The 24,533-nt window shown below is 39.6% G+C and overlaps 2 protein-coding genes across 3 annotated transcripts in view; both read left to right on the top strand.

Annotated features, from left to right (window-relative positions):
- Positions 1-12,812, top strand: part of AHRR (aryl hydrocarbon receptor repressor) — an 85,040-nt gene extending 72,228 nt beyond the window's left edge. Inside the window, exons 5-11 of the mRNA XM_005482919.4 lie at positions 487-576; positions 1,847-1,976; positions 3,419-3,552; positions 4,932-5,131; positions 6,810-6,928; positions 7,901-8,042; positions 10,616-12,812. Of these exons, the coding sequence (XP_005482976.1) occupies positions 487-576; positions 1,847-1,976; positions 3,419-3,552; positions 4,932-5,131; positions 6,810-6,928; positions 7,901-8,042; positions 10,616-11,729 (1,929 nt within the window). The 3' untranslated portion in view covers positions 11,730-12,812. The remainder of the gene's footprint in view (positions 1-486; positions 577-1,846; positions 1,977-3,418; positions 3,553-4,931; positions 5,132-6,809; positions 6,929-7,900; positions 8,043-10,615) is intronic.
- A 7,843-nt stretch (positions 12,813-20,655) lies between these two features.
- The window catches only part of LOC102063117 (uncharacterized), a 28,622-nt gene continuing 24,744 nt past the window's right edge, over positions 20,656-24,533 (top strand). Inside the window, exons 1-2 of one of the 2 annotated variants that reach the window (XM_005482984.3) lie at positions 20,656-20,988; positions 21,921-21,989. In XM_005482984.3, coding sequence (XP_005483041.2) covers positions 20,914-20,988; positions 21,921-21,989 — 144 coding nt within the window. In that variant the 5' untranslated portion in view covers positions 20,656-20,913. The remainder of the gene's footprint in view (positions 20,989-21,920; positions 21,990-24,533) is intronic. The other variant, XM_014264279.3, reaches the window with a different exon arrangement.

The raw sequence follows: 24,533 nt of genomic DNA, 5'->3' as shown, positions 1-24,533 counted from the left end.
GAAAAAAGCCATACAAAAAACCCATACAGATCCAGTTTTAAAGTCATGGTTAAAACAGCACATGTATTTAATTTTTCCTTTGAATGTTATTATATTAAATGCAATAATGCATATATATTTAAAGCAATTATTATGGAATGAGCAGTTTTAAATTAAAAGGAAAAAAGTAGATGACACTTGCTATAAAACTTTTAATTCTATGAATTAATGAGCAAATATAATTATGCAGACCATTAAGCAGACAATAAGCTAGTAATGTAATATGGTCGTTATACTGTAATTAAATATTCTAACTTTTTTAGAAAAGAGAAAGAAAGCATGTTCCAGGTTGTTACTCATTTTTCATGGTAGGAAAGAATTTAGTGTCCAACTTTTTGCAGAATGAGTTTTTTCTTTCCTAGGATATTCTTAAATTTATTACATTGATACTAATTTTATTCTTTATCTTCTGAATATCTTTCAACATATTTTATTTTCCTTTTTCAGTCTCTGAATGGTTTTGCCTTGGTGGTGAGTGCAGATGGAATGATATTCTATGCATCATCGACAATTGTGGACTATCTAGGGTTTCATCAGGTAAATGTACTCAGAATTACTTAGAATACCCAGTCACTGACATTGTATTGACTTTCTTGTCAATACACATATTGTCAATATTATAACTTCAGCTATTATTTGTAAATGCAGCACTATATGTTGCATACCTTTGACTGCTGATTAGACATGCCTTTACTGAAATAAAGTTATTTTACCATGCCATCTCAGACTAATTTTTTTTGTCAATCTGGCAGGTGAAGATTTATTTTTTGCAATTTCCATTTATAAGGCTTTTGTTTGCAGAAACATGATCCACTATAAAACTAAGATTTAGCTAAAAGTTTCTTTTCAATTTCAATATAAGATGCTGTTTTCTAGGCTGGCTGGCTGTGTGTAATAAATATATTCTAAAGTCACAGAATAACAGAACCACACAGTTGGAAAGGGCCTCTGGAGGTCATCTAGTCCAACCTCCTGCTCAAAGCACATCAAGCTAGAGCAGGTTGATGCAGGACTAATCAAGCTTTGAGTTTCTGTGACCCCTCTGGAAAATGTGTTCAAGTATTTAGCCACCAAGACTGTAATTGTTTTTTTGCTTATTATTAATTCTCTGCTTCCCATGTTGCCACTTGTGTCTGTTGCTTCTTGCCCCCTCACTTCTGAGAAGAGTCAGCCTCTGTCTTCCCTTCCCTGCTCATTTGGTTGATATAGAGAGCAGTACATTCTTTCTGTGGTTTTCCCTTCCAAAGGCTGAGCAAACCCCGTTCTTCTCTCCTGGATGTGCTCCCGCTCTCTTAAGTGTCTTGGTAGCACTCTCCTGGGCTCATTTTCACATTCTAATCTCTTTCTTTTCATGGGGTACCCAAAATTAAGAGAGAAATTTACCTTTGCTGAACTTCCTGGGGCTCCTCTCAGCCTATTTTTACCAAGGAGCTGCCTTGCCCTCCCCAGCTAAGGGAGGCACCCTCTGCAAACCTGCTGAGCATGCATTCTATCCCAAGATTCCTTAAGGAGGGTTTGTCCCAGCATAAATCCCCGGGGGATGCCACAAGTCATCACTTGCCAGTTGGATGTTTATTACTCACATTTGCATTTGTACAAAAGAGTTAAGAATAGAAAGAATCATCTTAGGATGTGAAGGGAAAAAGCAGATGTTGAGAAGGAGGGGTCTTTGAAACAACTTTCCTCATCAAAGCTGCTCTGAAGGTGTCCTACACCTGCCATTATTTTAAGCAAAGTATCAATCTACAGATAAATGGCTGCCCCTCTGCAGCTACTAATTAACCATTCCTTGTTGTAATTGTTTCAGACTGATGTAATGCACCAAAACATATATGATTACATCCATGTGGATGACCGTCAGGATTTCTGTAGACAGCTGCACTGGGCCATGAATCCTCCCCAGATGTTGTCGGGACAGCAACTACAGCCAGAAACAGGTGGGATTGTGCATGTTGGTTGGAAACACAGGCACCACTGTACAGAGGTAGAATTGCACTCCACTTATCCCTGTATCTCCATCTCCAGTCAGATTCTTCACTGGAAAGATGCATAGTGGCCATTTATTTATGTTATTATCTCAGAGATGACATTTCTTCCTGATCCTGGGCATTTATAAGGCAGAGCGCTTAAGCCACTGGTGCTACAAAGTTGTTTCCTTTGCTTTTCTCTAATGTGCCTACACGTATTCTTACACGATCAGAATGAGCAGCATCAGTTCTTCATACTGCCAAAATTTTGTTGGCAACAGATCAGGACATCAATAGTCCTCTCATTGATGCAAAAGGTTTCTGTACAGAATAACCATGGAAGCATCACTTTCTGCCATTTGTTTTCCCGTGCAAAATGATGTAGACAGGAGCCTTCTGAAGAACAAATAGGTTTAGCAATGCACCTTTTCCTCTGAGGCTTCACTTCCCTAGGATGGGAATTGGATGCCTGCCCCTGATGTTTTTCCTACATGAGATATTAAGCTGAAATCACAAATACAGAACTTACAATCAGGATGAGATTGTTAACATTATAAAGTATTATTGATCCCAGCAAAATGTATGCATTTCACCAGAAGATGAGGTAGTAATTGAGGAAATGAATTGGGAAAAATAGTCACCAGGTGAATGGGGAGAAACTTGCCAGCAATCCTTCATCAACCTTTACGAAATCCTCAGGAACACAATAATGAAACTTCGGTGGAATTTCTTGCATTTCCTGAAAAACAGTTTCTGTGTTTTACAGAAGAGTCTTATAAATATCTGAGGAGCTTTGCAAGATTTCATAGGAAGTATGCAGGAAACAAGCAAAACAATATGCACTACTATTTCAAACTAAAAAATTTACAAGTACTTGGAATTTTCATCCTAATGTATATTGTGGAGAACTTCAGGTCTCAAGTTCATAGTTTTGTATTAATACTTGTGTCTTTTGGAAAATAGCTTAAAAAACTGCGCTTGTACAAAAAAAATCAAGGAGGTGCAACACCTGAACATTAGCTAAAAATCTACTGTCCATTTTTTTTGTTCTGTTTTTTCTTCTAGAATTATCATTTTTCCTTATTTTGTTCTCCTGTCTAATGCATTTTCTGTGATCTCTGATCTCAAAACCAGCAACATCTGTTACCCTGTTTTGCATCATTAAAAATCACAAAAACTCAGGAAATAAAGTCCAAATTTCTGAAGAAACTCACCCGAATCCCATTGCAGAGCTTTTATTTTTCTTTTGTTAGAGCATGTGCAGATGTATCCATACATGACACCATTGAATATTTGCCCATCCATAAAGCAATTTTTAGCAATTTCCGTAACAGCTTCCTCAATTGGCTACAGAACATTCTCATTATTTCTTAGTGTGATCTGATATATGTTGCCTCCACTGTTGTTCCTAGGGGAAGAATATATTCTCAGTAAATTGTTCAAAGCACAAGAGAATGACAGCATGACAACAGATTACTCTTCCTTTTTAACTCGCTGTTTCATCTGTCGAGTTCGCTGCTTGTTGGACAGTACTTCTGGATTCCTTGTAAGTACAATTTAGTACTTAGATCACTGTAGGCATGACATAATAGACTTTAATTACTTCATATGAAAAATTTTTCAACATAAATATTGTGGAAATCCATGGACAGGATACACTTTTCTTTTGCTGTGCATTAACAAGAAACACCTAGGATAATTATTAATATGTGTAAAGAATGATGGGAGAACAGAAAGTTGTAATATTTAAAATTGAAAGACTTTAAAAATGTTTATGTTTTCGCCTCTTTTTGACATTATCTGTCCTCAATTTGTACTGGGTATAGCACAAGGGTGGCAAGTCTGAATTTCAACAATTAACATTTAAGCCCAAAGTCTTTTGGAGAAATAGTATCTTTAAGGAGAAGGAAAAATAATGATCTGTTTTTTCCTTTTGTAAATAATCCTTTAATAATAAAACCCAGAATTAGAAAGTCTCTCGCATGCTCCATACTAGGGGTGGCTCACTTCTAGAAATCACTTCTTCTCCATTTCCTTAGTAAAGACCAATGCTGTTTCTACTTAGGGGAAACTCCAGCACATGCAAAGAAAATGAAACTACCAGCATGAGACTGGGAAATGCAAGTTCTGTCTCAGATGCTCATTTGCTGGAAGGCTGTGGGTCTCAACAGCCATCATCTCTGCACCCCTGCTTTAATCTCGTACCTCTGGAAAATGCCTAACTCAAATGGGCTGATTTTTCACTGGGCATTGTTTGGGTGGGTAATTTTCTCATTGCGAGGCAGCAGCTTGCTATTGACTTGAACCCTGCTTTCTGACTACACGACATTTGAGGCAGGGACGGATGGTTCCTTCCAAGCTATGCACTTTCTATGTGGCTATCTTGAGCCTATTTTTTTCCTTGGTACCTGTCTGCACTGCCCTTGGGTTATGCCAATCTGTAAACTTCCCAAAGAAAGTGCAGAATAAGAGGAAAGAGCTAAGAAATCTTGCTGGAGAGAACAGAGCAGGGAAAAATAATGGTTCCAGTAGGGTACGGAGGAAACAACTCAGTGTTTGCACCGCTGTACGTGGCCCATTTTGGCAAACAGAATGTAACACAGAGCTTCTACTGCTGAGTACACAAGAGAGAAAAAACTCTCAACCAGCCTCAAAAGTCTCATCTTACTGTTGATAGTACCTCCACCCACCCTGTCTCTGAAATGGCATGGTTTAAATTATATGAAGAAAATGAAATTCGTAGTTTGAATCTCTGATTCAAAACTGGGTTTGGTGTTAAATGACAGAGTCTATAGGTTGTATTACTATTTTAAAGTTTATACACTAAATGCTTAAGTTGTTGGGTTTTTCTTTTTTTCTCTTTTTTTGTGGTTTTTTTTTGTTTGTTTGTTTTTTTGTTTTCTTTTGGTTTATTTTTTATACCAGACAATGCAGTTCCAAGGCAAACTAAAGTTCCTCTTTGGACAAAGGAAGAAGTCGTCATCAGGAACAGTATTGCCACCTCAGCTGTCCTTATTCTGCATAGTGGTACCACTTCTGGTCCCTTCTGTGACAGAGATGAAGATGAAGAGCCTGCTTGTGAGAGCAAAACACAAAGCTGACGATGCAGCAGCAGCAAACACAAAGTATTTACAAATTAATCTTTTGGCATTTAGTGAAGATTATGGGCTATTAAGCATGTAAAAAACACAAATTATGTTAAATATCTCTCCATTTTAAAACTCTTTCTTAGAAAACTGAATAATTTATCTGGATTTACTATTGAATACAAAATAAATATAATGCAATTACTGTAATTGAGCATAATAGAATGCAAGATGATGCAATATATTGTACTTTATTTATAATACCTGTTAAGTAATTTATTTCAATATACAAAATTTTATATTAGAAATGGAACATTAGGATATCTTTCTAACCTTCAAAAGTTACCAATGCAGTAAGCCAGCTGTAAAAGTGGAAAAGAAAAAATATTTTTACTGCGAGCTTTCTAATTTCAGTATCTTCTGCTAACACAATTATTTCAACTTGGCCCTTTTGGTAACAAACAAAGGAAAAGGGGGACTTCAGAAAGCTGAATGTCTGTATGTGGGGGGGTGTGTTCACAAAGAGCCTGATGAGCTGTATTTGGTGTATGCATTTATCTTTCAACAGAAGTTTTATGAACATGTAAATTTACAATGCACTAAATGGCTTGGGGGTGATCATTTGGTAGCAATCACAAAAGATCCGGACAGATTGTGTTCAGACTCATCTCCTTCCTAACACTTATTTCTGTTACTCTTCTATGGCAGAATTTGTTGACATTTGGGGCTAGGATCGTATGTTCTTTTTTCTGCTTAAATATAACCTTACAGTAATGAGTTGTATTGCTGTGAAGAAAACTGCTCATCAGTATCACTGACAGTACCATAATTTGGTTTTTAATTAGATTATGCTTGTGTGTGTGTGGATTCACTATCCAGATGTATAGTGTGGTTCTAGGACATACATCCTTTTGAGAAGAACTATATTGCTGGAAATTTGATATAATGGCCTATGCAAGCTTTTGGAATTGAGTTGGAAAGTCATTTCTGCTTGCCAGTTTTTCCAGTGGCCCAGGAGAAATTAACTGGTGATCAAAATTGAGCTCTTAATGGAGAAGTGCTTTACTACCTGACTGGACAGTAGCCAAGGATCTGACAAGAATGAAGCAACCATTTATCTTCAGTGTTTCCTTTGGTTCAGGCCTGAAGCATGGTAGCCAAGGATGGTGGGCAGATTTACAGAGTCTTTTTTTTCTCAAGGGCCCTAATGCAAGGAAGCATTTGTAATTCTATATTACAGACAGTGCACCCTTTTAAAGCCCTGATTGAAGCATTTTCAACTAAAGATTGGAAGAAACACATTCAAATCATATGGTGCTTATTGCAAATTGAAGTAATGCCAGCTCTTAAATGCATTGCTGGTCTCTGTGATGTACGTACCTCGAACATAACTTGAATAGGAAGAGCAGAATATACACAGCATTTGTCTCAATTCCAGATGAAATTTATTTTTCCACATATAGTAAGTCATGAACAGAATATTCCTAAACATAACTATTCCTCTTAATTGAATACAGAACTCCATGCACACACTAGCTGGAGAAACCAAATGATGCAGGAAAAAGATAATTATTTAGTGCTAGTTAATATATACTTAAACAAAACGCCTTTGCTAATAGCCACCAGCTTGAAAATCATATCTTTTAGAGTCTGTGATTCTAGAGTCTGTGTTTTCATTCACTGACAAGGAATTTGCCACATTTTCTTCCCTCTACAGCTCCAGTTCAAAAGGCAATTCAGGACTTTGTGAAGCAACAGAATTATATGGAAGAAACAATCACCACGAAGGTGCTGCCTTCAATAATGCATTACAGATTGCTGAAAATCAAATCAAAGGTACTGCTAAGTACTTCTAGATTATATACAGTTTATGGAAAAAGAACCTCCTCTTTTATTTTCTCCTGATAAATTTTCCAGGTTTTGGTCCCAATGCTGTCCTTCTTCTTCTCTCTAACACCTCTTCTTCTCTCTAACACCTCTTCTTTAAAAAAATACAAAAAATTGTCCACCTCAAAAGATAATGCAGAGTAAGTCTGTGATTTCAGAGGGGGTAGAAAATTTACAGAGAAATAAACAATCACGGTAAACAGTAAATAGTAAACAAATAGTAGTAAAAGAATACTCGATGTATGCTTACCTAAAAGTGGCAGCACTGAATTCAATAAGTTTATGCAAAAATCCTGATAATTAATGACAATATCTATTCCTCTTTGATGAAAACTGGAAGATATGTTACAAATGTTAGTTTTCCCCAAAGATTAGAAGACAGAGGAAAATTAGAATGCATTGTCTTTAAAACTCATGATGTGCCCACAGCTTTGACTCATGCTTTTTCAATGTCTGGCTGTGGAAAAATTATGAGAGTCTAGGGTCTATTTCAGATTTTACAATGGATAAAATTTTGATGGTAATTCTACCCCACTGGGCAACTTCTTGAGCAGACTTGTACTCATCCTTCCGTCATATCTGCTGGAAATCTTTATTGTCTTTAAAATCATTCCTCTCTTATAGCTCCATTTTTCATGAACATTTTTTGTGGGTACATACTACTACTACTACTGACATGAAAATATTAGAAGGAATGACTATTACTGTAAAATCCTTGGTTACAGTTTAAGTGCCTTACTAGACTTTTCAAATATTAGTTTTAAGGTGGATTTTGCTTCATTTTGTGACATATTTTAGATTGTAGTTTCCTATGCTGATGCTTCTAGGGTAACAAAGAAGTCTTTGAATGTTTGCAGTTTAGCTACCAAAAACCACTTAATACTGCTTGTATTAAAATCTTTTTTCTTTTAAATTATATAGCAAAGAATAATGGAGAAAATGGCATTTCTCTAGTCAAAGTACAAACAAATGAGGATCACTGGGTCTGGGTTCAAGCTAACACTCAGCTTCTGTATCGAAGTGGTTGTTCAGAATATGTCCTTGCCCAACAGCAAATGTTAAAGTAAGTATGTTTTCCAGTACCAAAAAGAGAAAAAAATAGGAAAATGAATGCATTCTTTTTGTATGAAATCTTTCAAAGGGCTGTAGTGACCTAAGAGAAGAGATGAAGGAGAAGAATTTAGTTTACTTATGATATGGAAATCTATTCCTGTCTTGGAACATATGGAATGGCAGTTACAATCTTAAACAATATTTATTTTCTGTCTTCAGCCTTTTCTTCTTCTGAAGTTGAGTATGCATATCCATTGCACAGAAATAAATACATTTTTAAAATATTTGCCCTTCTTGCACAAAAAAAATGTATTTTGGATTTTTTTTATTTGCTTTATGTTGCAGCTGAATCTAGTGCCCTAGTTTTTCTGCTCATCAGCATTTGACTATGTTAAGCTTTTTTTTTTCCTTCATGTAAGACAGTTGAGCTCATGTTTTCAGTTGTGCATGTGCAATATAATTTAAGGAAGGGTACTCATATTCATTGTATGTTTTTAGTCAGATACGTCTAGTTGCCTGTAGGCTCAGTGACAGAGTAACTAATCTCACAGTAAACTAATCTCACAAATTTGCATTGAGAGAGGAGTTTTTGGATGAGTTTTACCCTTTCCTCTCAAGTGGGCTTTGCATCCTTCCCCCATGGGACTGTCTGTTCCAGTTTCTGTGGCCTTGTTGAAGAATCTCTTCAAGCTGGTCTGAGGGAAGAGATAAGAGAGTGGACTCAGAGAGCAGGGCCAGGAGTTTTATGTAGCCATCATCTGGCCCAGTGTTAAAAATGTGGCTGTTATCCCAAATTTTTCCCTTCAAAATGCCTTGCAGGTGGAAGAAATGAAAAAAGTCTTTGCACTTCCAGAGTAGATATTCCTTGCAGGGGGTGTATCTCCCAAGATCCACATGAATAGCAGGGGAGCTCTCACCTGAGGATGCGCTAGCTTTTTACCTTTACTGGGACGGCACAAACATCATCTTGCTGTGTCAGGAAATTAATTTCTATTAAGAAGAAGATTAAAAGGAGCTGTTTCTTTTATTAGTTTCTCTACTTCCAACTTGTTTTTGGGTAATTAAACATGTTTATTTAGTTACATTTTTGCTTTCAGAGAGATTAAAATCCTTCCTTTATGCTTGATCGTTCCCACAGACTGAAGTATAGCAAGACTTGGCCTTAGTGATTATATTCAGTTCTGTCTTGGTCAGCAATAGACTTTGTATTTGCTACAACTTTTTTTTTTTTTTTTTGCTGTTGTTAAAATGTATGCTGTCTTCCAGAAAACATAGACTCTTTTGAAGAATTTTCACTGGATACTATTTCACAGCAAAATTCTTCACTTGGGGGTTTAGCTTTTTGTGACTATTGCTTTTTGTTCAGTCCTGTGCTTCCCAATTTGACCACTTTCTGAGAAGCACGTTCTGCAGCAAACTTTTATGAGACTATTTGCATCTCAATACGGTCAATAATAAGAATAAGAATATTTAGCAGAGGACTGAAAATATTTAATGCCTCAAAAAAAAAAAAAGAGCGAGAGGAAATATTCCTCTTTCATGGTGTACATTATTACAGTGGGACGTTCTCTCTTTGTAACAACACGGACTCCCTCTACTGGAAAATCCTTTTCTTGCACATTGATTCAAGGAAACGCAAGGAAATATTGAGTTCAATACTCAAGGGAAAAGTTCCCTTGTGAACGAAGAAAAAGCCTTCTAAACCCCTCAGCAGCACTTCAGGTTTTCATATGCAGTTTTCTACTGAGATGTCTGCTTCTTGCTTGGACATGCATGAGGCGATTTTGTGGCACTTGATTTGGGAATCAGCACATTAGTGAATTCAGGACCTAAATCTCAGGACTTGGACCCCAGTGCTGAAAACAGCTGCTTTGGGCATGGAAGTGCTCAGGCAACACTCTCTGCTAGTGTTCTTCTTTAATGTTGAGTACTTCAGCTGGAGGTCATGGAAAATATATTCACTGGCCATCTTAGAAAACAAAAGGCAGCATAAATTAAGTTAGACATATAAAACAAACATACACCCAATATGAACATCTGTGACTATTTGGTTATTTAATTTGGGCATTTTATTTCCTCTCAGCTGTGTTCTTGAAATGTAAGACCTCCACAGTTTTCCCTCAAATCACTCTGATCAGAAAGCTCTTATGTGTCCAAATAATTCTTTGTTAACAAAATATATCTCATTTAAAATACTATTTGTATTTTGTCTTTAGAATTTTCTACACACAAATAATATTTAGATATATTTTAAGGGAAGAACAAAAGTGTAAGGGAATTAGTGTTTTGTACTACAGATTTTAGGTTCTTTATTGAACTGTGTGCCTGAAATGGAAGAACAATGCATGAATTCACATGAAGCAATGCCTCAGAAAGTTAGCTGTGCACACATATTGACACCCAGCTGCAGGCACACACTTTTGCTCTCTCAAGCAAATGCAAAGACTATGTGCAAAAGAGTGTGAGAGTTCCGTATTTAGGACAATATAGGGCTTGTAATGCATGTTGAGCCACTCTGTATCCCAGAAAACAACAATTTAGAAACATCTGATTGACCTGTCTTTTTTCTACTCTTATTGAAAGGGAAGAAGATGAACAACTGAAGATACTGAGTGGTTTTGCCAGTTTGAAAGGAAACCTGGAGGGGCTTTCCTATAACAGTGCCATTGAAACTCTGGGCCAGTGGAAGCATCTTAACTGGGCAGCAGTGAAGAATGAACAAGATAATGTAAAAGTGAAGTTTGAGCCTCATACTAATGGTGAGTGTTTTATGCAAGAGGAACCTCTCAGCTCTAACACATCACTTTCAGCCATTCAAAACAACTGCACCACAAACAGTAGCTGGACTTTAAGAAACTCCAGTTCTTGTTCTATGAGCCAGAGAATGAACACGTGTCCAAACAGGAGAGCTGGATCATTCTACAACAGAGACCAAAACTTCTTAAATCTGGCATCAGCTTGTCCTTCCCACTGGGGGAGCGCAGAGAACGGCCAGTGCTACTCAGGGCTCCCGCAGCGCTGTGCAGAGAGCTATGCCACAGACCACGGGAAGCTGCAGAGACCATTCACATCCTCAGAGTCTCTCTATGACACAGCCACTCCCTTGGAGATGCCCATCAAAACAGAATACGACTCTGACTCTGAAAACATTGCTGACAACTACCTGCAGAGCCGAGCCTGGCTGGATGAGAGCGGCGCGCTGAGGAAGCAGGGCCCCGGCTATCCCAGCAGAGTGCACCTCAAAACGGAGCCAGACCTCTGCCAGCCAGCCTTGCCTTGCCAGAAGCCAAGGCACTGCCTTTACACGCCCCACAACTGGCAATGCATCGTAGCAAATCACCCCAACAACCTGAACTTGAACAGAGCTGGCAAGGGCTCACGGAACAGGGAGGTGCCCCCCTTTTGCCCTCAGAACTCCTCCGTGTGCTTGGAAAGCATGCCCGACCTGCCACACGCACCTTGCTACGGCCACTTCTACAGCCCCAGCCCAGGGGAGGAGAAAGAGCAGATTAATGAGGTGTTCAAAATGCCATGTGAATTTAAAAACCCCTGCTTCGTTCAAGCCATCAAGCGTGAGCCCCTGGATTCTCCACCGTTGTCCAGCGGTGGACAGAACAGAGTACACGCGAGCTTCCCTGAAAATACATTAGCAGGTCCTGTGCCTCATAAAACCACTGAATGTACATTTTTGCAATAGATTTTATAACATTTGAAATATTTATAATGTTAAAAGCAAGAAGTTGTAGATTCTCTTCCAGCTGAGTTAAATGATTTACTAAAATCAAAAGCCAGTGGAAAGATTTTGAGAGTGTGTGTGTGGGTGCACCTGTGTGTGAAAAGAAACAGACACAGGAACACACAGCCTACCCCTTGCTACTGCCCTTCTTTTAGTGATCTTTGGAAAGAGGAAAGAAAGATAAAACCTCAGGCACAGAAAAATAATCATTACTTGCTGCACAGGTATACCTGATCATTTTTCCTTATCACCTTTCCCCTCTTGTCTACAGTTCATTAGCAAAGTCTAGCAATTTCTGTTTCCTTTGTTCTCTTTGTTTTTCTCAAGCTGATGTGATGCCTCTGTGCAAATCAAAAATATTTATGGCTTTCAGTGTGGTCAGTCTACCATAAGAGGTTTTGGTTTATAATTATTTTTCTACTCTTATAAAAAGGATCAGCTATTCCTTCATCCCAGCATTAAATTAATGGCAATAGGAAAGGGCTTCCCAACACAACTTCTTAATTTAAAAGGACCACGTAAGTAAAAACAACAACTTGCATAAGTGAATTAGAAATTATTTTATTTCAAACTAAAGTTGATCCTAAGTTTCTTCACTAATATTCTTTTAGAATCCATATTTTTCCATATTTTTCCATTTCATTGCCATCAGCCTTTCATGTTGCTGCTGAAAGACTGAACAATGGGATGTAATCTACTTCTATAAATGAGTTACAAAATGCTGTTAAGTATACGTGAGAACAAAGTATTTTTCTGATTATTTTCCTCGCTGTTACTTGTAACATCAACAAAGGAAATGCACTTTTTTACTTGATAGTATTTTTTTGACTGATAACAGCTTGTTAGATGTTGTCACCCTACATCAAAATCAAATCCCACATAAGATTATTTTCAAAGCCATCCTAGTTTCAATCCCAAAAGAAACCCTTAATCTCACTGAGAGGTAGATATATACCTTTCAAAAGCACTTCAATGCACTTTAGTGCTTTTGAAAACAGAGTGTATACTTTTCTTTGAACCCAGACAGTAATGTGTTTCCACAAAAACAACAAAAATAAAGTTATATTTTGGGTTTTGTTATTGTTGTAGTTTGACTCCTGCACTAATTTTTGTTTTAAAATTGCACTATTTCAACTTTATATCAACTTCACCTATATAACAACCACATCATTTAAAAAAAAAAAAAGCTTGATGTATGTATATGTGCTTTTTGAAAGAAGCCCTGTAATGAATGTCTTCTTTTTCAAAATGTTACAAATAATTACAATGTATTCCTTTATCTGTCAGTCATGAAGGACATGGCTTTACATGCCAGATGAGTGGCGTAAAATTCTCCCAAGTGCTTTAAATATGTGGGATAAGTGAAGTTTTCAGGTAGTGCAATGGTTCTGCACCTGGGAGGCTGCTCGTCTCCAAGAAGATTGACTGTTTCTTCTGATAGAATTTACTGCCTGTACATTAGAGTTGGCAGGTGTAAAGATGTAAAGGTGTAACATTCTCTGCATGTTAGTGCTTATGAACTGTGGTATGAAATGCTTCACACTGGACAGTAAAGAGGGGCAAAAACAACATCTTACTGTATCTTGGGCTAAATCTGTCATAGTCTAGCTGACCATATCCAAGCCATGAGAATGTTTCCTTTTTTGTGTCTGAGTTTCATCAGCTCCCTGCTGGCCATGTGCTGCCTATTGTTTGAGACAGTCTTGATATCCTTGCTCTCATACTCCTGCCAGTGGTTGCAATGCAATATCAGACCCCGCCCTGAAGTGAGACCACAGTGGTGGAATTCACACTGCTCTCCAGTACACTGTCCACATCACATAAACTCAAGCCAAACTGCAAAAGTATTTGTGAGCAATCAAACCTGTTCCTCGGGCAGAGTGAGACTGCCATAAATCAGTGCTGCTGCACAACCTCTGCCTCACTGATTCACTATCTACATGATTACAAGCAGCCATTCCTTAGACCCTGACAGAGTTGCTGCCATGGTCCTTTGCTTGGCATGCAGCAGTGGCACTGGAGAACTGTGCTAGACACTACTGTGTGCCTCAGAGCTGCCTGTAGGGTTGTGCTATGAGCCCTGCAAATTCTCCAGCCCAGCTCCTTGTGCAGCTGCCTGGCAGAAACCAGGTGATGGGGAGACAGGGTAGTGTGGGAACTGATGGCTGGGGGTAGGTGGAGAACACACGTGCATGACCTCTGACAAGCTGCTTGTTCAATTCCACACTTGGAATCACTGTCACACCCCTCTGAATGAGAGTACCCGGGTTCAGTTTCAGACTGCCTTGCACCTTCTCACATAATTTGCATTGATGAATTGTGACTCTAAAACCCATTGTCTTCATCTGGACATGCTGATGGCATTTTGCACAACGGGAGTGGTTACGCCAGGTGCAGCTCTGTAGAGGACCAAAAGCCTTGTCTGTGCTTAGAAATACTACCTGCTGTGACTACAGTGGGAGAGCCGTACTAGCCAGGTCTCTGAGAGCAGAAGTAATTTATACTAACAACAGAAATTCCCTAAAGTTCTCCCTGTTACAAAATTCATTCTTTTTTTGTTGACATAACTCTATTTGTTCTCAGGCTTTCCTGGCACATATCAGTTAGAATTATTTTTCTCATGTTTCCAACAAACCCAGACACATTTTACACATCTTGATCAATAATACAGAGGTAGGTGAAGCTTCTGCATGTAAGGGAATGCAAACTGACACATGAGATGTAATGGGCTTCTAGGTGGATGAATGAATGTGTGACTCAAAAGTGAGAAGTCACCTTCTGACTCCCTGATGTGTAAACGCAGTCATGTTTGTTTCCTTATTATTCCATAAAATCTGGAGACACGAAAAACACACTTATCCTGCACATCACATTTGATTTTGGCCCACTTAATTTGTGGCTGAGTTCTTACTTCAGGTCTCACATAAAAAAATGTGGTATCAGTAGAATTCCTTCTAGTCTAAACTATCACACATGCAGTACAGCAATCTCCCAAGAACTGGGTTTATGAAGAGATCAGCAGTTTATCCTCTTTTTTGGACAATTGCTAATCATTGTTGGTAGTAAAGAAAGACCAGTTCCTTCTAAGTACTTGGAAAGAACAGAGGAAATAAATGCTTAAAATAATCTCTTGCCATTTGTGTTTAGGCACAGATCTGCCTTCAACCTCTCCCCACAATATGTGCCCCGGATTGAGTCAGGACTGAAACCTGACATTGCATTGTACCCTGTTAAATTACCACTGATTTAATCTTATAAACCTTTTTTGTATGCAGACATTAATGACCCCCTGGCACTGACCAGTAATCAGGATGAAAGACAGAGCAGTTCTTTAAAATGGTTACATTTTCTTAGTGGCTGTTGCTGCTTTGGTATTATTCTAAAAACTAGCACTGATAAGTAGGGTTTAAGATCTTTTCAGTCACTGGTGTTTAGCTTTTAGCCTTAATGAACTGGTATTTGTATGCCTTCAGCACAGCCCTAAAGTCTATTTTAGGAGCCTTCCAATGCATTTATTGTAGCAACAATAAAAAATTATTCTTGTAGAAGAAATGCCTTGTCAAATGGTTGCCTAATAGGAGCTTGGAGCATTCAGGCTGAAATAAATGCCTGACTGATAATAGTATTCAAACTTCCTCAGCCATAAACCCTCCAGAGGTTGAGACAGAATGGATTAATGAATTCCCTGATCTTTGGGGAGGGTATATTTTGGTATGGAAGGTGAGCAGTTCTAAAAGCTGTGAGAAGGTGTTTCCCCCTGGGATGTTACCTGGTCCACATAGAGCAGAGACTATTATCAGTGCTAAAGCTGCTGATTGAGGTCTTGACTTTACTGAGAATGTGACCTGATTTCAGCTGCCAGTGCACAGCTGTGAGCACCATACAAATGCTAGTCCAACACCATTGAAAGCTACTACTTCCACTGAGAAACAACATGATTTGAGCTAGGGGTAGGCTTGAACAGCAAAAAGAGTGGATTTTCCTGCACTTCCATAATGACTGAAACTGGGGTAGACCTCCACTGAAGGTAACACTCTAAATAATTTACATTGATGTTAAAGTCTTTGGATATCAAAGTAAAGCTTAGCTTCAAAGTTCTGAGTGAGGGCAGCACTATGCGAGTGGTAAGTTTGTTTCAGTTATCCTGGGTTCGGGGATTTAACAAGGGAAGTGAAAGATTAAGGGACTGTACCTAAATTCACAGTAGGAAAGACTAACTTCCTACTTTTTGATTGTAACATTTAATGCAAAGTTTAAGTCTGTGGTTTCCCCAGCCTTTACTGGAACAGTAATGTATTCTGAAAGTTCTTACATCTGAGTCTCCTCTGGATGGTATAGGTAGTCTGACATTTGAGCATCAGTCAGTTCAGTAAGACTTTGGGTGCTGATCCTTTGATATGATATTGAGATAGGCATGTGCAATTCTTCTGGAAATCCCTAGGGCTTAACAATACTTAAGAGGCAACAAGCTTGAGGGATAAGATCAGCTTCTGCTGCCTATAAGCTCTTCTTAACTCTTTCTGTTGAAGTCATTCTGGAACTTAAATAGGACAGCCTCACCCCCCGTAGTTATTTCAGGAACCCCATTATTTTGTCATAACAAGGTGTTAGATTTTAATTAAAATAGTTAAAAGCCATAATTTCCCCTATGTATGAATACATATATTGCCTTAGGTAGGGGTAAAAAAATTAAAATACTTATTTTCTTTCATTTCAGTGCCACCTAAACAAGAAAACCAGCCTCAGAATGACAGGGGTGTAGACAGATTCTATTTTTTCTTGTCTTCTCTGTCTGCTCTTTTTCTCTCTTTCTCTCTACTCTCTTAGAGTGTAAGCTTTCAAAATGGAAATACTCTTCTTATCATACTGAGACAAAAATCCTAAACCTAAACTAGACTGTAGAAATTTCTCACTAGAACAGGAGCTTCTTTCCTTGAAGTTTCTTCTTTTAAATCTAGCCAAGCCCTATGAGAAATTGTGCATCACAACTGAAACAGGTGCTGTAACATGTAGAGAGCAAGAGACTGTGCAGGTGGCCACGCTCAGGATGCAGTCACAAGGCTTGTATCCACCTGAAGGAGATTCATACATGAGGGCTGCACCCAGTCGCTTATGTTCATAGGTACTACCACCCTGACAAATCGATCTTTGTCACGTTTCAGGGACATCTGGCATGTTCTTGTCATTATGTTCTGGTCATTACATTTCCCTATTGTGCTATCAGAAATGCCTCTGAACAAAGTCATGAGTGACAGGCTGAAATATATTCTAAACACACAAAGTCCTGCTGAAAAAACCAACCTGAAAGTCTGGAGATCCAAGCACTTGCTTGTGCTTGGCAAAGATATTATTTGAGTGGTAGTCTGGAAGGAAAGTAAAAAAGACAAATTTTGGGAAGAGAAAAGATATATTGCCATCAAGGTGTAATTATGCTGTGACTACAACATTAATTCTTCATACACAGAAAAATTCTGTGGTCTGAAATCACATCCTCTTTTTTCTTCTGTAGAACTGATTCTGCAACTTTGCAGGCTAAAAATAATTTCTAGAAAACAAGGACTGAGTAATTTCAATGCTAAGATGTATTTCTCAACCAGATTGAAAACATCATTCTAGGAGGCATGAAGTGCTCCTGTTCCTTTCCTGGGGCTAGTTTTCCAAGCTTTGGCAATTCAGTGTTTGCATTAACTCTCTTGCTGCTGGTAATTGTGCAGCTGATGCTCTTACTATGCAGTCCTAAGCTTTTAAAGATTTCTTTGAGCAACAGAGCTCAAGGGACAGCTCCCGGTTCATATTTGTACTGGTAGGATCATGGTAAACAAAGATGTGGTAGAAGGCAATAGAAAGAACATCAGCTTGGCTAATCTTATTAATTGTATTTCAGCAATTAAAAAGCATTAAAAAATCTAGGTAGTTCTGGTCTAAACCTCCTCATTTTGCACCACAGGAGGGTGTGAGCTCTCCCTTCTGAATCTCTTTTTTGTCCTTCACTTTTTTTTTGTTTTTAGGGTTTTGCACCATTTGTATCCTCCCTGTGTTGATTTAAAATGTGAAATAAGGTGAGGCAAGCATCAACTGTTGTAGGTTTTATTTTTTTTTTAATTTTGTCTTTCTAGAAAGAACTTGAAAAGGGCAAAAGTTATCTCAGTTCTCAATGGCAGTATTCAGTTTTGTTTCTACTCTCACTATAGCTAAGGAGATTCCTCCTCTGCATGGTCAACAAACTTCCCTCTTCTGAAAGGGTTCTTCTTCACACCCTCTCCTCCCTGAGTTCCTTCTTATCAAAACCAAAGAACACTTTATTCCTTAAAGGCAATTCCCTTTTCCTCCTCTAGCTTTTCCACCTTTTTGATTGCATAGGATGGTACATTTTTGTCTCCATCCTTTCTGTTTTCTGTGTCTGTAGCTTTATTTCCTCTTTAGGCATACTTCAAAAGTTTTGCCAAAAGAACAGTGTTAGGCAGAAGTGCAAAGCCTCATTTCTCCCCCCTCTTTGATAAGATAGGGGTACTCACTAAGAACAGCTGAATCCCCAAAACCAGAAAAAAGGTCACTCTTCTGGGGAAAAATCCTCTCTTCAGGAGTTTGTACTGCCAAGCAACCCCCAGCTGCCACCAACAGTTTAGTGCTGCAAAGTATGTTTGTAATGCCAAATCCTTTTTTCTTTAGATATGGTCTCTCTTTCAAATAATCAAGGAACTAATTTTCTCCTTTTTAGCTTCTTTCATTTTTTCCTACATGGGTTTATTCTTTCACTGTGCAACCGCACTTTTAATTTGCAACTTTAATTTCATTTTTTAATTAAGAAGGGTATGGAAGCATTACATAACATGTACAGTGCAGTGTTTTCAATTAGTCTGTTTTAGACTTTGAGATTAGAACCACAAATAATGACCAAGGATTTTAATGTGACTCCATGTAAAAGATTGACTGTAAGAGAAATGTCCAGGTGCCAATAACATCATCACCAAAGGGGTGTAATCTGCCATTACACTCCACTTACAGTCCAGTATTAAAAGTGCCATTCCTGCTTCTCCTGAAGAAACACAGTGGAGGACAAGACTAACTTTTAGCAATCTGGTCTAGTGGAAGGTGTCCCTGCCTATGGCAGGGGGATTGGAACTGGATAATCTTTCAGATCCCTTCCAACCAAAACCATTCTACGGTTCTGTGGTTAACAAACAGTTGCATGGAGTTCCACAAACAGTTTTGGCCTATCTGGTGCTCCATGATTCCCCAAAACTTTTTTGGGGAGGGTGTATTTCTGGAGAGAACACTGCAACCAGCCCAGCACTATTAGGAAATGTACTGCATGACGCAGGTAATGCCTGCACTGGGGCACGTGGCTGAGGCAGGAACACTGCCCGTCTGGGGAGATGAAGCAGCAGACAGGTACAGCTGCAGCCCTGGGGAAGCCAACCCAGGGAATCCTGTGGGATCACCTCTGGTAATGTATAACCCAAGCAGCACCACTGGCTGTGCTGCTCCCTGCACAGGAGTGTCATAGGTGGCATGGTATATCGCTAATATACCTGTAAAAGGCATTGTGGCTGATCCAAACCAGGCACTCACCTGTGGGTTTGACCTTCTGGCATGTTGTTTGAACCCGGTGCACTTTTCTCTTGTGTTTTGTACTGTCTCCTTGGCCTGCTTTTAGAAGGAACTTCTAAGCGTACTTCTTAAATTATATTTTACATTTATTACCAGGCAGAAGTGTACAGCTGAGACATTTTAAAATAAAATGTTTGCATTTAAATTAAAGCTGCTGCTCTGTGTGTTTCTTGCCCCTTCCCCATAGGGGCCCAGCACTCCCTGGCCTCAATGGTTCCAGCATCCCATCTGAACTTGTCCCAGCATCTGCGCATCTCTCCCCGTGTTTGCTCTGTGTGAAAAATGCCAATCACTTGTTTTTAAAATTTGAAAAGTTTAATAGTAATAAAATGGTTATAAAAATAGAAATATAATTAGAGTAGTAATAATTTGGACAATTTGGATAAGGACAATATGAGACAACAGAAACAAAGAGTTATGGACATCCAGGTACCTTTTTCTGGGCACCATAAGCCCAAAAAAGGACACACGTTAACAGAGGATTAACCCTTAGAAACAACAGCCTGTTGCATATTCATACACCTCATACATGATGCATAAATTCCATTCAAACAAAGGATGCTGTTTGGTCAGTGTCAGCTTCTTCATCTTAATCCTGAGGCGTCTTCATGGCTGAGCGAGGCAGGAAGAAGTTCATTTCTTCTGATAAGAGAGCAATAAATTCTCTTTGAAAGATTTAGATGTCCTGTGGCTGCTATTTCGCTGCAAGTCCTTTCTTTAAAAAAAAGTATCCTACATAGCATAGTTTCTATTTTAACACTTTTTATAACCTAAAACTATATTTAACACACTACTTAAGAAAATTAATACAGCATAAATTTCTAACATAACACACATAATATGCATTTTAATATTTGCGAGAAGCCAATCATAAAATATGCATTTTTCACCTTCTGGATAGGTCCCAGTATGCACCCCGAACCTGAAGTTGTCCCAGTATCCATCCTAAACAGGTCCAGGCACCCACCCCGGTCTGAACTGGTTACAGTATCCTCTCTTGGCCTCAGTAGGGCGTAGTATTCCCCTGAACTGGTCCCAGCATCCTTTCCTGGCTCTGCTCCCGGGGTTCCTCCTGGCCTGGCCCCCTATCCATCCCAGCCCGGCCGCTCCCGGTTCCCCCTTCACGCCAGGGGGCGCCAGGCTGGGCATGGGGGGCGTGGCCTGATCACGGGGGCGTGGCCTGCTGCCAGGCGCGCGGCGCGACGCCAGCTCCCCATTGGCCGAGGCGAGCGGCTGCCCGCCGATGGCCGCCGGCCTGGGGGAGTGGCTGCGGCGCTGACGGAAGTGACGAACGCCGTGGGGGGCGAGGTGGGCGCGAGCTCCCGGATGCTGTGGGGCAGCGCCGGCGCTGGGAGATGTGCACTGACCCACAGAATGAAACAATAGCGCTCAAATAGCCAAATAATAAATAATAACTCAGCTCGTCCGCCCGAGGCGTGGCCCCCGCCCCCACCTGGTCGCTGTAAAACACTGTGTGAACAAGAGTTGGTTTTATTTTTTTTTTTTTTAATTTTTTTTTCCCCGGCCGCGCAGGATGAGCGCCGTGCCTGAGGAAGTTAAGGCAGAAGATGGCAAAGCGGAGCCCGAGAAGAAGCTCTTTTACTGCGATGTGAGTGGGTGTCTCTGGGGGGGTTTTCAGCCCGGGCAGGCTCTGGGAGCCGGGCCTGGCAGCCAGAGGGGCTCTGCGTGGGGGGAATGGCGGGGCCGGTGCCTGGGAGAGCTGGGCTCGGTGAGTTCTGGCTGCTCTTGGGCAGTCACGGGTACGGTGAGTGGTTCTCACTTGCTGCCTTTCCAACCTTGGCTGGGGGTCTCTGATGGGCGGCCGCAAAGGCTCTTTTAACAGCTGCAGCTCCGGCTCAGAGCGCGTTAAATTTGTCAGTCCTGCAGTGTTTTTGTAGCGCTGGATGTTGTTTCTGGCTCCTTCAAGTTCTGCGGCAGTACGTAAAGGAGAGACAATACTAGCATGCATTGCTTTTATAAAAGCTAAAGATAATAAGACATATTTGTACATCTATATCGCCCTCTCTTAATGATTGCAATGGTATATGCATGTCTGTGGATCTTAATGAAATGCATGTGTCTTCCTCCATTGTTTTTCTGCTCCCTTAACGTAGCTGTGAGTGAACAATGAACGGAGCTGCAGTTATCCCAGGGCGTAATTTTGCCTCTGGTCCTTTCGAGTTTCTGCACGACCATCCCTTTTTGCTGGCTTTCCAGCTTGGAGAACTGTAGAAAACTAAGAATTCAGAAAGTGCTGGTAGCAGAGAAGGGCTCGTAAAGCCTTCTCACCACCTGATTTGTTTAAACACTTGTTTATTTAAACACTTGTTTAAGTATTGTTTGAACAGGTCTGCCTACTATTTCTGGACATTTTAGTGGTAAGCTGCTCTCCTAAAAGTCATGCAAACTGTTTGAGCCAGAGACGACCTTGAGAATTACACCATTGCTCTGTAGGAACGGATGTATTTCATATTTATAATTCACCAGCGGCAGAATGTTCGTAGCATAACTGAAGATGTGCTTTCAATTTTTCTCTTTCAGGTTTGTAAAATTTACTGTATGTGCGCCATAAGTCTTCAGTCACACTACCGTGGTGCGAAGCATAGGAGGGTAAACTTTTTCCGTTTTTAATGTATATGCAGATTTAATCTTAATTCGGGACTTCTGTAAATTAAGTGCTTGATTTCACACGGCTTCAAGTGCTTATGTAACTTATTGATAGATTTGTAACAGTAACTTGCTTGAAATATTCCAAGAAAAAGATGACGTGGGTATCTCTCAACTCCCGCTTTGTGCGGCATGTAACTTGAAACATCAGCCCTACCTGAAGGTAAACGTGTGCTAATGGTGAAATTAACATTTGAATGACACGAGAGCCGCCAGTGGTGAAAGAATTCAACTTTGTGTTTTAGGATGCACTTGGTAAAAGTACTGTTCTGTCTTCCGAGTCTAGATAACTCACCTGTACTTTGAATGAAATGAACTTCCTCTTTACTTGGATATTAGCACCAGTCCTGATTTCCTGAAGGAGTTACAGGGACTTAACTATCAAGTCTGACACTTGTGTTGCTTTGAAGCATCATAAACCAGCAGCTCCCTGGTTTAAGCCCAAAACAGACGAAGGCATTAAATAATTAGGCACCGTTCTGTGAGGGTGTGTTTAGACATGAGGCTTTTACAAATGCTGAGTGACCGAACCTTTGGCTGTTGATTGGCTGATGATTGTTTAAAATTCCACCACATTCTCAGTCTGTAAAGGTGAGACAGAACTCAGTAGTCTGTACTCCTCTGCTGCCCTCAGATTGTGTTGTTGTGGCACTGCAGAGCCTGCTCTGATGTTTTCTTAATGTAATGGCACTTTATTCTTCCTGGAGCAATAGTGACTAACAGCTAAACTGCCTTTCTCTAGTGATGGTGTGCCCTTTTCTTTTTTTATTTTGGGAATGAGGGCATCTCCCCTTCTCTTTGCTGTTGAGACAGATTAATAGTATTCTGTTACCTATTTGCTGATCAATTTAATAGCATTGATTCTTATTTGAATCAGTGGCTCTATTTTCTCCAACCCCTTTTCTGTCTCCACAGGATTGAGTCTTCTTGTTCCTCGTTTATCAAGTAGAAGTGTACAGTTGTATTTTGCATGTCATACCAAATGTTCCTGCTGATGTAAAGCATTCCTTTGCTTTTGTGGTTGTTTCTTTTTTTTTTCCCCTTAGCTAACCCTCTTAGCAATCTAATTGTTGCTGGTTTTCCCTTCAAAAGTAGGAAACCCAGCATTTATTTTCTTAGAAAATCTGCATATAGTTTTCCTTCTGTTTCACACTTGGATGTATGCTGGGCTAAATCTCCCAGTTTTTTGTGTCAGTGAAGTCTTTGAGCTGAGAGCAAACAGGAGTAGCACAGGTTGAAAACTGGATTTTTATTGGGTGTGGAGTCATGGTCAGTCACACAGCTGCTTTGCTGTAGGAGTGACTTTCCAAGCTCATATCATCATTCTTTTCAGTTATCTCCAAGTTCTTTCTTTAAATGATGAAATCTGTTGTGTGCTTTGGTGGAAAAAGATGAGAACTCATAAGTTGATTTCAGGGTTTTGTACCACTAAGTTTGGAATAGCTATACAAGTCCTGAGCCTATGTTTCCACTGAATACAGAGTAGGTGTAGATAGTGAATAGCCCTTAGACTGGAGGAGTTCCTGTTCAAAATAATAGCAAAGAATGTCCTGACAACACAACAAAATGAAGAGAAGGTAGTAGTTCTTTTCCTAAACTACAGTACTACCCTGAGCAATCCATCAGCCATTTTTTATGACTTCAGTCAGGTTGCCTTTTTTATATCAGTTTCCCATTTGCTTTTAAAATGGCATTGTTAAAGATACTCTGCTTGTCTGCTGCTGGAAGGTGTTCCAAAATGCAAGAAAAAGCCCTTTGGCAGAAGGACAGTCATTAAGAAACAAATGTAAACATGTGATACATATATAAAATTGGCCTGTGTTTCCTATAGCTGTTCAGAGTAAAATGTGTTCTTTTGAATAGCTGCAGTAGTAAAGCTTGGCTGTCTGACAGATTTGTGAGAATACTTCAGTTGACCTTCAGTGTACATGGCTGTTTTATCTCTTTTTTTTTTTTTCTGTTTTTCCACCTGGATAGTCTGGTTAATCTGGATTTTGAATAGGTGCATAAGATACTTATTTAGGTTGTTTCTGCATACCTTTATTTTATCTCCAATTTTTTCTAGTGCTGTTAGTTCATAAGGCCAGAGCCTTGTCAAAGGGTGCTGATGGCCCAAGGATTGTGTGGCTGGGGTGATCGCAGTACAAGGCTGTGTGTACCTTGTGCATTGAGTGCTGTGTGACCTCTGCATTGTAGCACAATGGTGGGGTCCTGTGGCTTCACTGCACAGCAGGTACTAATGGGATGGGAAGTTGTGGAAAGTGCATTAGCCAAAATATTCATAGATGTGTGTATGATTCATGGCTCTGAAAATTGGAATTGGTTGATTTTGGATACTTTAAAAAAAAGTTCAATTTTAGTTTTAGCCATTACAGTAAAATGTTTAGGAAACAATATTTATATTAGTTTACTAATGATTTTAATTTAGCTAAGCCTGTGAGAGTAGTGGGGGATATCATGCGTGAAAGATGGGTTTGTTTGGCCTTT

This window comes from Zonotrichia albicollis, chromosome 1, assembly GCF_047830755.1.
Source record: "Zonotrichia albicollis isolate bZonAlb1 chromosome 1, bZonAlb1.hap1, whole genome shotgun sequence".
Classification (NCBI taxonomy): Eukaryota; Metazoa; Chordata; class Aves; order Passeriformes; family Passerellidae; genus Zonotrichia; species Zonotrichia albicollis.
The sequence above is the reverse complement of the archived record's forward strand: the minus strand, read 5'-3'. Positions and strand labels throughout refer to the sequence as shown.